The sequence below is a fragment of the Haematobia irritans genome, chromosome 1 (genome assembly GCF_050003625.1).
Source record: "Haematobia irritans isolate KBUSLIRL chromosome 1, ASM5000362v1, whole genome shotgun sequence".
Taxonomy (NCBI): Eukaryota; Metazoa; Arthropoda; class Insecta; order Diptera; family Muscidae; genus Haematobia; species Haematobia irritans.
The window spans coordinates 185,826,820-185,842,820 of NC_134397.1; the positions used below are offsets into that span (position 1 = coordinate 185,826,820).

Consider the following 16,001-nt stretch of genomic DNA (forward strand, 5'->3'; position numbering starts at 1 on the left):
TCCTTAAAATAACATAGTCTCACAGAAGTAGAATTAAAATCAATACAATTAAAATTATATGCATTTTAAGTGAAATAAGCCTTTAAGTTTGCTAAATTTCAATCAAAAATGTAACTTTTGATACAAAAAAAAATTAACTTTTTTTCTAGCTATTTTTTAGCTTTTTTTGGGCAAATCTAGCGGTTTTTGGTGAAACAATTCTGGCAACGATGGTCAGCCGACATGATCAAAAAAAAGAAAACGCAATCCTTTTTTTAACTTACTAACTAAATAAATTTGGAATTTGCGTCCCTCGCAAATTCCTCTTGTGAAGTTTTTTTCCTCTTACCCAGTTTTGCTGGAACAGAATAATCAATTAAAACAAAACGATATGCACCTGCTAGAGGTATGAGACCCCTGGTGTGCAATTAGTAACATTTATGGTATTTCATTTACAAACATCAAGTGCCTGCTTTAACTGTACAATAAACACTTACTACACTAGATATAATCGTCATCATTCCTTAGATATGATTCATTTGAAGCTAAAATTATAAGTCTTCTGTGATATAATAAACAAAATTAATTACCAAGTCAATGGTTGTTGCTATATTGTTTATTATAACACATAAAACAATTACACATATATTTTTGTTTGCTATATTTATACAAACAAAAAATAGATTAATTAAATTAGAGCAAACATTTTTTGGGGATAATTTCTGCCATCTTTGCCAACTCCAGCTGTGATTTAAAAATATTGTTAATCACTATATAAGCTGGCTAATTAGTATTTAAATTTATCACTTTTAATTTGTTAATACAAGTGTTAAGAATAAAATTCTAATACGGAACACTTTGGAATATTCAATGGCTTTTAAGGTATTTGAAAAAAAAAAAAAATTAAATTGAATTTTTGTTTATTTAAATTAACTTTTTTCATTTCAGTATTTTGCTATTTTGGCTTTAGTGGCCGTTAGTAATGCAGGATTTATTGGAAATCCTCATTTTAATCAACATCCTGAAACTCAACATCAAATCTACCATAGCCTTCCTCCCCATCATGGCCACACAAAATCTCTACATGAATATGATCCTCATCCCCAGTATAAATTCTCCTACAGTGTTGATGATCAACATACGGGAGATTCGAAGAGCCAATACGAGGAACGTGATGGAGATGTAGTTCGTGGAGAATATTCTCTTATAGATGCTGATGGTTATAAACGCACGGTAAAATATACAGCTGATTCTATACACGGTTTTAATGCTGTAGTCCATCGTGAACCCTTATCGAAGATATTTCATACTTCACCTATTCTTGTAAAATCACATTTGACTGCTCCTGCTCGTGCGATTAACAGCTACGATCACTACTCAGGTGCTGCTCCTTTCCGTCATCATTGATGAAATTATAAAATACTAAATGGTTCGTTGGATATTATATAATTGTTATATGATTGTTTTGTAAATTGTTTGTATATATTGCAATAAATTTAAGAAGTCTGCAGGATAAATGCAAATTTATTTCTTTTATTGTGTGGTTTAAGAAAATTTCATTTTTATAGCAAATTTTATCATAATTTCATTTCTATAGGAAATTTTGTCAAAATTTCTTTTCCATAGGTAATTTTGTTAAAATTTCATTTCTATAGGAAATTTTATCAACATTTAATTTATATAGGAAATTTTGTCAAAATTTCATTTCCATTGGAAATTTTGTCAAAATTTCATTTCCATAGGAATAATTTTGTCGGAATTTCATTCCTTAGGAAATTTTGTTAAAAATTCGTTTCTATAGAAAATTTTGTCAAAATTTAATTTCCATAGGAAATTTTATCAAAAATTTTGTTTGCATAGAAAATTTTGTAAAAATTTCATTTCCATAGGAAATTTTGTCAAATTTCATTTCCATAAGTAATTTTGTCAAAATTTGATTTCCATAGGAGACTTTGTTAAAATTTCATTTCTATAGAAAATTTTGTCAAAATTTCGTTTCCATAAGAAATTTTGTCGGAAATTCATTCCTTAGGAAATTTTGTTAAAATTTCGTTTCCATTTTGTCAAAATTTCATTTCCATCAGAAATTTTGTCAAAATTTAATTTCCATAAGAAATTTTGTCAAAATTTCATTTCCATAGAAAATTTTGTCAAATTTCATTTCCATAAGAAATTTTGTCAAAATTTGATTTCCATAGGAGACTGTATCAAAATTTCATTTAAATAGGAGATTTTGCCAAAATTCATTTCCACCGGGAATTTTTTCACAATTTCATTCCCATAGGAAATTTTATAAAAATTTAATTTCTATAGGAAATTTTGCCAAATTTCATTTCCATAAGAAATTTTGTCAAAATTTGATTTCCATAGGAAACTTTGTTAAAATTTAATTTCATAGAAAATTTTGTCAAAATTTCATTTCCATAGTAATAATTTTGTCGGAACTTCATTCCTTAGGAAATTTTGTTAAAATTTCGTTTGTATAGAAAATTTTGTCAAAATTTCATTTTGATAGGAAATTATGTAAAAAAATGTAAAAATTTCATTTCCATAGAATTTCGTTTCTATAGAAAATTTTGTCAAAATTTTATTTAGACCGAAAATTATGTAAAAATTTCATTTCTATAGAAAATTTAGTAAAGATTCCATTTCATTAGGAGATTTTGTCAAAATTTCATTTCCATAGGAAATTTTATCAAAATTTCATTTCTATTCAAAGTTTTATAAAATTTCGATTCCATAGGAAATTTTGTCAAAATTTCATTTCCATAGGAAATTTTGTCAAAATTTAATTTCCATAGGAAATTTTGTTCAAAAATCATTTCATAGGAAATTTTGTTAAAATTTCATTTCTATAGAAAATTTTGTCAAAATTTAATTTAAATAGGAGATTTTGCCAAAATTTCATTTCCACCGGGAATTTTGTCACAATTTCATTCCCTTAGGAAATTTTATCAAAATTTCATTTCTATAGGAAAATTTGTCAAAATTTCATTTCCATAAGAAATTTTGTCATTTCCATACGAAACTTTGTTAAAATTTCATTTCTATAGATAATTTTGTCAAAATTTCATTTCCATAGGAAAATGTCGGAATTTCATTCCTTAAGAAATTTTGTTAAAATTTCGTTTCTATAGAAAATTTTGTCATAATTTCATTTCGATAGGAAATTATGTAAAAAAATGTAACAATTTCATTTCTATAAGAAATTTTGGCAAAATTTCATTTCTATAACAAATTTTGTCAAAATTTCATTTCCATAGGAAATTTTATCAAAATTTAATTTATATAGGAAATTTTATCAAAATTTCGTTTGTATAGAAAATTTTGTAAAATTTCATTTCCATAGGAAATTTTGTCAAATTTTATTTCCATAAGAAATTTTGTCAAAATTTTGTTAAAATTTCATTTCAGTAGAAAATTTTGTCAAAATTTATTTCCATAGGAAATTTTGTGGGAATTTCATTCCTTAGGAAATTTTGTTAAAATTTCGTTTCTATAGAAAATTTTGTCAAAATTTCATTTCGATGGGAAATTATGTAAAAATTTCATTTCTATTAGAAATTTGGAAAATTTTATTTCTATAATAAATTTTGTCAAAATTTTATTTCCTTAGAAAATTTTGTCAAAATTTAATTTATATAGGAAATTTTATCAAAATTTCATTTCTATTGAAAATTTTGTCAAAATTTCATTTCCCCTAGGAAAATTTAGTCAAGATTTCATTTCAATAGGAAATTTTGTCAGCATTTCATTTCAATAGGAATTTTGCCAAAATTTCATTTCACCGGAAATTTTGTAAAAATTTCATTTCTTTAGGAAATTTTTTCACAATTTCATTCCCATAGGAAATTTTGTCAGAATTTCATTTCTATAGGATTTTTTTTAAATTTCAATTCTATATAAAATTTTGTCAATATTTCTGTTTTCTAAGAAAAATTATCAAAAATTCATTTCTTTAGGAAATATTGTCAAAATTTAATTTCTTTAAGAAATTTTGTCAAAATGTAATTTCTGTTAGGTTAGGTTAGGTGGCAGCTTGATGTATGAGGCTCACTTAGACTATTCAGTCCATTTTGATATAACAATGGTGAACTTCTCTCTTATCACTGAGTGCTGCTCGATTCCATGTTAAGCTCAATAACAAGGGACCTCCTTTTTATACCCGAGTCCGAACGGCGTTCCGCATTGCAGTGAAACCACTTAGAAAAGCTTCGAAACCCTCAGAAATCTCACCAGCATTACTGAGGTGGGATAATCCACCGTTGAAAAACTTTTTGGTGTTCGGGCATGCTAACCATTGCACCACGGTGACTCTCATTTCTGTAGAAAATCAAAATTTAATTTCTATAGAAAATTTTGTCAAAATTTCATTTCTATAAAAATTTTTGTCAAAATTTCATTTCTATAGGAAATCATATAAAAATTTCATTTCGATAAGAAATTTTGTTAAAATTTCATTTCTTTAGGAAATTTTGTCCAAATTTTATTTCCATGGGAAATTTTTTAAAAATGTCATTTCCATAGGAAATTTTGTCAAAATTTCATTTCTATAATTTTTTTTTTGCTATAGGATTTTTTTTTTCAAAATATCATTTATGTGGAAAATTTTTCGCAAAATTTAGTCAAAATTTTATTTCTTTTCTATAAGAATTTTTTTCAAAATTTCATTTCTATAGGATTTTTTTGCTATAGGAAATTTTGTCCAAATTTCATTTCTATAGGAATTTGTTTCAAAATGTCATTTATGTAGAAAATTTTGGCAAAATTTAGCCAAATTTTATTTCTATAAAAAATTTTGTCAAAATGTTATTCCTGAAGAAAAATTTGTTAAAACTTTATTTCTATAAGAAATTTTGTCAAAATTTCATTTCTATAAAAATTTTTGCCAAAATTTCATTTTTATAGAAGCATGATGACAACTCGTTTATCGAATTTGAAGTTAATATGTCACTCCAATTTATTTCTGAAAGTAATGATTTAAGTTTAGAAAAGTTTGCCTTCGCGAAGCAATATTCTTTCCTCACTGTGGTGCTTTTTAGTGGTGTGAGGTTCGGGGTAGATATATTTACACTCAGGGTAGGATGAAAAGTATCTGCTGGAAGGGTTATTGGTTCACATGATTTAAGGTAAGTATCCGATGTATGATTGACAAATACTAGATCAAGTAGTTTGCCATAGGAATTAAATATATTATTAATTTGAAAAAGTCCGAAATTGAACAAGGAATGAAGAAAATCGTTAGAAAATCTATTAGAAGTTATTGGTAGAAGACTATTAGAGTCTGAAGAAAATATCCACGATACTGATGTCAAGTTGAAGTCACCCAAGACGACTAAAACATCGGACGGTAAAGAAGAATTGAAAGCAGACTTAATGGCCGAAAGGTGTTGTGAATAGATTTCATTATCAGAAGAAGGAGGTACATAAGAGCAAGATATATATAATGAAAAGTTAGCCAAATTTACTTTTAGAATCAAAATTTCAATATTATCGATAACTGGAACAAGGATCTGTTCTGAAGGAAAGTCGGTGGAGACTGCGATCAATACACCCCCACCAGTCTTCTTAACTTTGCTTTCCCGATCACACCTGTAAATTTTGTATTTTGAGCACAATATTTCCATATCGTAAATCTTACTCTGGAGCCATGTTTCTGTAAAGGCAAAGATTTGGAAATCAAAACCAAAACTGTCTGAGTAAAGAGATGTTAATTTCGTGTTTAAGCCTCTAACATTTTGATATACGATAGATATAAGATCGGTAGAAGAAGTTATTAGTTTTTTGGAGCATTAATGGATGGTAAGTAAGCAATATCTGTACGAGGAGTGTCCTTGTAGACATATTCGGAAATGAATGCATTTGGTGGCCAAAAACTTGGATTAACAATTGTTTCATAGATCTCCATTGGTACAATAATTTTGAAGGATGATTTGCTTCGCCTTTCACGATATTTAAATTTGAAAACGCTTATTGCAAAATCTCTATTTAATTTAGATTTAATATAATAGGATATGTCTTCATTCGTAGTTTGAGCTGCAAATCTTGCTGCAAAAATTGTTTTTTTGGGTGTAACCACTTCTAAAGGTTTTGGAGAAACAGTTGGTAAAGGTGAGGTTAATGGTGTGTGGTATCTGTTGGATCCAGAAGGTGTTGCCGTAAGTAAGGTATGAACATTTGAAATAGATGTCGCTGTAGTTTGTTGAGTAGATGTAGTGGAAGTAGAAGGAGTAATTGTTAGTGGTGAAGTGATATTACACGGTGAAATTATTTGTATTGGGTCAGAAGAAAACGATACAGCACTGTTTAATTGATTATTCGGTTCAGTAGAAATATTCGAGTTAGTAGCTACATTATTGGAATACTCAGTATCTTCAGCACGAATTGTTGGTTTTTTACGCTTGCGAATTGAGTCAATGGGAGACTGTAAAAATTTTTCTAAACAAGAAGCATTTTCAAATACAGCTTTATATTTTTCAAATTTCTCAACCAATGCAATAAGATCCTTGTTAATGATTTCAAATTCCGTACGAGTGTTTTTAAAGAATGCATAGAATTCCACATCGAATATTTTGCATTTTTTGCAGCACCAACGTAGACCTTTATCTTCACGAAGATTGTCCGCAGTTCGAGCTGCCAACTCAACACACTTGGCGTGATATGTGGTATAGCATAGCCAACATGAAACCATTGGTTCTTCAATTTTTTTTATTGAACATTTCGGATTTGAGCAATTCATGTTTAGATATGGATATATATGTTTGTTTTTTGTTCTTATGCAGAAGTGTTTATTATGTTTCGAATTGATATTGGCAGTTATGATGGGTAATTATATTTGAATATTAAAGCATACCTTTAGGTGCAAATTTAAGATCAGATGATTCTAGTTATGGTGAGTATTTTTATTCAACACAGGTAGTTAAAAGTGTTGAGTATAATAATTCAACTCAATCACAGATTGTTGTTAACAGCTGTTATTGTTTACGGAATGAGGATAATACCAAAGAAATGTGCAATCGGTTAACAGAACAAGTATAAATTTCCAGTGATTTTTCCAATTTGTTGTGTTTTGCAAAATAATTTGATTTATTTTGAGTGTTCAAACTTGCCAATAACACCAACAGCAGGCCGCAGCAATACAATTCAACGGTTCCCCCTTTTGTGAATCAGCAACAAATATAGCACAGTTTGGATAACTCGGTATAGAACTTTAGTTTTTAAATGTTTTATCGGAGCGAAAATAAACGCGTCTGTACTCTGTGATAGCGTTATGTATAGCGTTTCTATACGAATTTTTTTCAAAATATTATTTATGTGGAAATTTTTGGCAAAATTTAGTCAAAATTTTATTTCTATAAAAATTTTTGTCCTAAAGAAAAATTTGTTAAAATTGCATTTCTATAAAAATTTTTGTCAAAATTTCATTTCTATAGGAAATTATATAAAAATTTCATTTCTATAAAAAAATTTGTCAAAATTTCATTTCTATAAGAAATTTGATCAAAATTTCATTTCTTTAGGAAATTTTGTCAAAATTTTATTTCCATAAGAATTCGTTTCAAAATTTCATTTTCATAGGAAATTTTGTCAAAATTTCATTTCTATAGGATTTTTTTTTTCCTATAGGAAATTTTGTCCAAATTTCATTTCTGTACGAATTTTTTTCAAAATATTATTTATGTGGAAAATTTTGGCAAAATTTAGTCAAAATTTTATTTCTATAAAAATTTTTGTCAAAATTTTATTCCTAAAGAAGAATTTGTTCGAATTTCCTTTCTATAAAAATTTTTGTCAAAATTTCATTTCTATAGCAAATTATATAAAAATTTCATTTCTATAAGAAATTTTGTCAAAATTTCATTTCTTTAGGAAATTTTGTCAAAATTTTATTTCCATAAGAATTCGTTTCAAAATTTCATTTTCATAGGAAATTTTGTCAAAATTTCATTTCTATAGGATTTTTTTTTTGCTATAGGAAATTTTGTCCAAATTTCATTTCTGTACGAATTTTTTTCAAAATATTATTTATGTGGAAAATTTTGGCAAAATTTAGTCAAAATTTTATTTCTATAAAAATTTTTGTCAAAATTTTATTCCTAAAGAAGTATTTGTTCGAATTTCCTTTCTATAAAAATTTTTGTCAAAATTTCATTTCTATAGCAAATTATATAAAAATTTCATTTCTATAAGAAATTTTGTCAAAATTTCATTTCTTTAGGAAATTTTGTCAAAATGTCATTTCTATAGGAATTTTTTTTGCTATAGGAAATTTTGTCCAAATTTTATTTCTATAGGAATTTTTCTGATTTATGTAGAAAATTTTGTCAAAATTTAGTCAAAATTTTATTTCTATAAAAAAATTTGTCAAAACTTTATTCCTAAAGAAAAATTTGTTAAGACTTTGTTTCCATAGAAAATTTTGTCAGCATCGTATTTCTATAGGAAATATTGTCAACATTTTATTTTTATAGAAAATTAATGTAAAAATCTGCCAAAACATCAAAAATCCACTAAAAACTCTATCATTTTTGGTAGAAAGCTAGGAGAAAAGAATTCTCTTTTAATTTACGTGTTGCGTATTCTAGGAAACATATTCTACGTCCAATATTCTATGATCGTAGTCATAAGGAAAAACATCTGTGATATTTAGTTTTGTAATTATTGTAATTATTTTTTTAATTTAAATATTTGTTTAATGTCGTGGTGTTCCTGTGCCATTGCCGTTGTTTTTTACAATATAAAATTAATTATAAAAAAATCATCCCAGAAGAAGTTGGAAATCACCAACGAAACGTCGAATGTAAATATGAAATAAAGTATTTTTATTTGCATATTGAGAGACCTTGAAAGCCCATTTTAGAACAGATCTAAAAATAACCAAAAATATTCTTGCTATGTTTCAAGTAAAAATCATCTTGAATGACATGTCCTATTTTTGAACGCTTTTTTGCTTTGTAGTCGATTTCATTCATTTTGAAGAATTTTTCAGAATTATTAAAGCCAAGTGAACTTTAGTCAAATAAAATTTTGTTTCATGTAAAGATACCCATTTTTAAGACGAGTCACTTAACTATAAGGATAAAACGAATTCATTGACAAGTTTACCGACTTTTGGACAAGAAAAAAACTTTATATCAGATGCGTTTTCTATGTTAAGCAAAATTCGCATTCGTATTTTAAGGACATGAAATCTTTGGCCTCACGGCAATATTTTTTCCAGTGTTCAAAAGAAATCTTAGTTTGTCTAAAGTGACTCTTCTTTCAATGTCATTATTTCCTACATAATTCAAGTGTATTGCAACTCATGAAATAGATAAATTGTCGAAGAACATAGTGCAACAATTATTTACTAATTATGTATTATTTCTTATAATTTACGAACCATACAAACATTATGTAGTTTATTCGCCATTTAGGAGTGGCCATAGATGGCGGGATATACAAAAACAATAACATTGTTTAATAATAAAATTAATTATAATTATTATTCATCAAAACTTAATACTTATTTTTACACAAACATAAATCTCAAATTAATATATAAATGTTTTTTAATGTAGTTAAGAATGATTGTTTTCAAATTTTTTCTCCAAATTGTGCATTGTTTTTATTTTTCAATTAAAAAATGTTCAGAAATTCAGATGTGATAATAACACCTATGCTCCAATAAAAAAACTAATACAATTAATCATTTTTGTCTTTCAAAAACAAATACCCCCCAAATAACCCAATCCCATTATTACAATGATTTTTTCAATAATATTGTTTTTGTTTTTTTTTTTTTGGGTTTGAATCGGAAACTTTGTATGTTAATGTTGGGCTCATAACAAATCATAAATATTCCACGTAGCATTTGTTTAATAAATGGAAATTCCCACAACGCATTCAAAATTGTCTTAGGTCAGTAATCCACGTAAAAATAAGCTAAGGTATTTATGAAAGTAATGGCTTTATTCACTTGCTTGTGGTGTAAAGGTGACACATGCCAAATAATTATTTTATATTCTGCCAAATTTATACAAGCGAAGTTATATTCTTTTCCAACCAAATGAAAAAAAAAATATGTGATCTTTACATTTTGTTAATTTTTGGTTTTATGGAAAACAAGTATACACAATAGTAAGTTCGGCCGGGCCAAATATTAAATACCCACCACCATGAATCAAATATAATAGTTTACTCTTCGTCGTGGCGGCTTACTTGATAATATATAGAATTTCAGGGGGGTTGATGACAGATATTCTCCCAACCAGTACGCTTCCCGAAGATAAATTTAAAGATTCTACCTATGAAGACTAGATCAGATTTTGGATTTATAAGAACCAATTTTGTTTGAGTTTTAGAGAAATCATAAACATATCGTATAATTGATGAAAGAAGCCTTGATTTGACATTTTAATTTTGTAGATTTTAACTACTTTACTTTGTCTTACCAAATGGACCGGTAAAAATAAATGCGATACCGATTTTTGAGGGTATGTTTACATTTTCGGGCAAATCGGATGAAATCTACGGTTTCTAGAAGCCCGGTGAGGTAAATCGGGATATCGGTCTAAGGTTGGCTGATAAGTCCCCGGTCTGACACATAGATGGCGTCGCTAGTATTAAACGCATATTATTTTTATATAGTACCAACCTTCAAATGATTCGTGTCAAAATTTGACGTCTGTAACTCAATTAGTTTGTGAGATGGAGCGTCTTTTGTGAAGCAACTTTTGTTATTGTGAAAAAAATGGAAAAAAGGAATTTCGTGTTTTGATAAAACACTGTTTTTTGAAGGGGAACAATACGGTGGAAGCAAAAACTTGGCTCGATAATGAGTTTCCGGACTCTGCCCCATGGAAATCAACAATAATTGATTGGTATGCAAAATTCAAGTGAAATGACCACGGAGGACGGTGAACGCAGTGGATGCCCGAAAGAGGTGGTTACCGACGAAAACATCAAAAAATCTACTAAATGATTTTGAATGACCGTAAAATGAAGTTGATCGAGATAGCAGAGGCCTTAAAGATATTAAAGGAACGTGTTGGTCATATCATTCATCCATATTTGGATATGCGGAAGCTCTGTGCAAAATGGGTGCCGCGCGAGCTCACATTTGACCAAAAACAACAACGTGTTGATGATTCTGAGCGGTGTTTGCAGCTGTTAACTATTAATACACCCGAGTTTTTCCGTCGATATGTGACAATGGATGAAACATGGCTCCATCACTACACTACTGAGTCCAATCGACAGTCGTCTGAGTGGACAGCGACCGGTGAACCGTCTCCGAAGCGTGGAAAGACTCAAAAGTCCGCTGGCAAAGTAATGGCCTCTGTGTTTTGGGATGCGCATGGAATAATTTTTATCGATTATCTTGTGAAGGGAAAAACCATCAACAGTGACTATTATATGGCGTTATTGGAGCGTTTGAAGGTCGAACTTGCGGCAAAACGGCCCCATATGAAGAAGAAAAAAGTGTTGTTCCACCAAGACAACGCACCGTGCCACAAGTCATTGAGAACGTTGGCAAAAATTCATGAATTGAGCTTCGAATTGCTTCCCCACCCACTGTATTCTCCATATCTGGCCCCCAGCGACTTTTTCTTGTTCTCAGACCTCAAAAGGATGCTCTCAGGGAAAAAATTTGGCTGCAATGAAGAGGTGATCGCCGAAACTAAGGCCTATTTTGAGGCAAAACCGAAGGAGTACTACCAAAATGGTATATAAAAATTTGAAGTTTGTTATATTCGTTTTATCGCTCTTGAAGGGAACTATGTTGAATAATAAAAACGAATTTTGACAAAAAAATGTGTTTTTCTTTGTTAGACCGGGGACTTATCAGTCAACCTGTTATATGGGGGCTACACCAAAACATGGTTCGATACACACCATATTCGGCTGACATATTTGTGGTCCTAAAATACCTCTAGGTGCAGATTCTAGCAGCCCAAGAAATTCGGGAGGTAGGTCTATATAGAGGCTATACTAAAACATGGACCAATACTCACCATTTTCGACACACTTCTTAATGGTCCTCAAATACCTCTAGAAATTCAATTTCAGACAAATTGGGTAAAAACTACGAATTCTAGAAGCCCAAGAAGTAAATTCGGGAGATCGGTTTATATGGGGGCTATGCCAAAACATGGACCGATACGAAGCATTTTCGACACACCTTTTAATGGTCCCAAAATATGGTCCCAGATTTCCAATTTCAGGCAAATCGGATTGTAAATACAGTTTCTAGACGACCAAAAAGTAAAATTGGGAGATCAGTCTATATGAGGGCTATACCAAAAAATGGACCGATAGGCACTATTTTCGACACACCAATTTGTAGTCCTAAAATACCTCTAGATTTTCAATTTCAGGCAAATCGGATAGAAAATAGAGTCTCTAGATGCTCAGGAAGCAAAATCGGGAAATCGGTCTATATGAGGGCTATACCAAATCATGGACCGATAGACACCATTTTCGACACACCAATTTGTAGTCCTAAGATACCTCTAGATTTTCAATTTCAGACAAATTGGATAAAAACTACGGTTTTTATAATCTCAAGACGGAGGTCTGTTTATATGGGGACTATATCAAAACTTGGACCGATATAGCCCATATTCAAACTTGACCTGCCTGCAAACAAAAACCGAATCTGTGCCAAATTTCAAGACGATAGCGCCATTATTGAAGGCTGTAGCGTGATTACAGCAGACAGATAGACGGACAGACGGACAGACGGACATAGGTTAGGTTAGGTGGCAGCCCGATATTTCAGGCTCACTTAGACTATTCAGTCCATTGTGATACCACATTGGTGACATGCGTATATGGTCTTAGAATTTCTCCCTGATCAAGAATATATATACTATACACGCAAAAAAATAATTCTTTCCTCCCAAACGAAATTTTAGACAAACAAAGTTCGTTTCTCATTTGCTTTTCGTTGAAAGGAAGTGTATTTGGAAGAAAAGTATATTTTTTTTTTGTGATAAACGTTTATTCTTTTCCAGGATGTAAAAACAATTTCATAAAGACTAACTCAAAAAAATTTTTTTCTGGCTAATTGCATTTTCCCTCACATCTTTCCCACTTCCACGAAGTTTTTTAGTTCTTAGCACCTTTTTCTGTAACACAAACAATGTAGAAGGAATTATACGATTTTATAAATTTTAAAATTTTTTTTACCTTTCGCCTGGACGGAGAATCGAACCGCGGACCATGCACTTTGTAAGCCAACACACTAACCACTGAGCTATGTACCTGTTATGGTCATCAATAGATAAATATCCATATAAGTTATATTTATATAGCATAGCTTGCGGCGCCCACGAGCCGATTAAACAAAGTTTATTTAACAGAAAAATACATTTAGTTGGGCACCGTGGAGCAGTGGTTGCTACGTCTGACTTGCATGCCAAGGGTCGTGGGTTCGATCCCTGCTTCGACCAAAGTTTTTTTTTTTTTTTTTTGCATATATTCCAGATATGATCGGAAGATTCCGAAAAAAATTTCAACATTACATTCTACTATATTAAATTTTTACTATGAACTGTTAAATGTGTCTTATTAAAGACCTAAATTTAGAAAAGAACAGTGTTTGATATAAACGAAATGGACTGTGTTGTTGGTTCAAAAATTACTTTTTTTACTGAAAAAATAAAAATTTTGTAACAAACGAATTTTTTTGGTGATAAAAGTGTATACTTTTCGAAGCAATTCAAAAAACTCTAACAAAAGAAAAACGTTTTCGGTACACGTTTTCCAAACGTTTTTTTTCTTTGCGTGTATATAGTCGGAAATCGATATTTCGATGTGTTACAAACGGAATGATAAACTTATTATACCATTCTATGGTGGTGGGTATAAAAAGAATTTTGTAAATGATAGTTAAAGACACAAAATAATATTATAATTTTTGAACTTACAATAAATTGTTGTTAGAGAAAATGTTTATGTTAACCACAATTTTTGTTGATATAACAAAATTGGTTGCTAATGTGGCGAAATATTACTAAATTCGTAATTGTATTTACAAATTACATTGTTAGCTCAAATTTAAACATAATTATATTGACAAGAAAATTAATTGATATTGATTTTTGTGTGAAAATACAAAAATATCAAAAAATTACCGTTGTTTTAACAACCTATTATGGAAATCTAAAAAAAAACATAGAATACAATTTAGTTACATTTTCGCATGAGGTAGCTCATTTTTCCCATAAACAGTTTTTTCTTTGTAGGCCCTAGACTAAAGTATCAACATAGCAGGTCATCACATAAATCGTTGCAATACTTAATTGGCTTTATCTTTATTAGTGTACTTTACAAATGAAACCTATCCAATCATACTTGAAGTACTTCAAATTCGATACAAAACAAAATAACACTTCGATTAAAGCCACAAGTGGCAAAAAAAAGTTTCAATGAATCGATGCTAGTTGATAAGTAAGCCAGTCGTTCAAAGGGACAGACAACACTATCCAGACCTCACATGCAGCTCGTGTATAATCCATCAATATCAAGTTGCTCGCTTAAGTCTTTTGTTTTGCGATATCCCATACATACGGGCAATACACATACAACTATTGCATTTATTGGTGATTTTATGTTTCGACCATCAATGGTCTGTTGTTATGCGGTAATACAAACAAGTCCTACGCTCACTTGTGTGAAGGCATTGACATGGTGTCTGACCTGTGGGTGGGTGGTTTTCTTATTATCACTTATTTCTATATAGAGTTTGGCATGAAGTTATGTATTTTTTATGTGTGTGCGTCCCTTCATGCATTCAATTACAATTGTTTTTAATTATGTGTAACCCTACAGATAGGGTTTGTTCGTTAGATTTGTTTTGTCAGTTGTAACAATTGAATCGTTTAGCTAATATTTTCATATTATATTCGTAGCTTCGGAAATGAACATGAGGCCCATAAATTCAGACAGGAAATAATCTTCTAAATGATCACAAATTCCTTCCATTATGAAATGTGTCAACTTTTGATTTTACACTGCTTCGGTCTGATTCAATCGAAAACATTTGCATTGAATCAAAATATCACCTGAACATAGGATCTCCGGTTAATTCTTATGGCGTGTCAAACTTTTTATTCCAGTCAAATATTGTGGGTCACTAATTTCTAAAAGGGACACAAAAATTGAACATTTTTTTTATAAAAAAATAAAATATGACATCATCACTTGAAAAAAACTGTCTGTTGCTCGTCTGACAGCTGAGAGATTTATTCCAGTGACAGTTCATTCTATTGTTTACATTCATAAATAAGATTATTTGTCATGGAATTCAAGCGTGCTTGCAGAAAAAAGTATGTTTTTCATATGTTTCGGTGTAAAAATTATATGCTTCGAATTAAATTTTTAGCACATTATTTTTAAGTGCAAACATATAATCTTTATAAACATTTTTGCCACCTATATATATATATATATATATATATATATATATATATATATATATATATATATATATATATATATATATATATATATATATTATATATATATATATATATATATATATATATATATATATATATATATATATATATATATATATATATATATATATATATATATATATATATATATATATATATATATATATATATATATATATATATATATATATATATATATATATATATATATATATATATATATATATATATATATATTAAACTTCTTTTAATTGAAAGTTTTTAAAAAAATATTTTTTTCTGCCACAAACTTCCGTTTATGAGCAGAGTTCTTTATTTACGGACGTTTGATACGAAAAAAGCACTAATTCTTAATGCTACCCTGACTTTATACTATATTCTGCACTCGTGGCTAGTGTTCCTTGTTGTTGGGTGTCGGTCATCGGCGCGTGTAGCTGTGTCAGCGTCTGTGGCTTGTTGATGTTATTCGGACAATGCATTGCCTAACCTGGTGGGAAATGCATTGTCAGCTATGTCCCACTTGAATTGTAATATTGTTTATAAATTAATTCATAGCGTGCTTGGTGTTAACTTATA

At 29.4% G+C, this 16,001-nt stretch overlaps 1 protein-coding gene across 1 annotated transcript in view; it reads left to right on the forward strand.

The window, feature by feature from the left end:
• LOC142233587 (uncharacterized) overlaps nucleotides 1–16,001 on the forward strand; it is a 77,010-nt gene that overhangs the window by 44,063 nt on the left and 16,946 nt on the right. Inside the window, exon 4 of the mRNA XM_075304550.1 lies at nucleotides 928–1,360. Coding sequence (XP_075160665.1) covers nucleotides 928–1,360 — 433 coding nt within the window. The remainder of the gene's footprint in view (nucleotides 1–927; nucleotides 1,361–16,001) is intronic.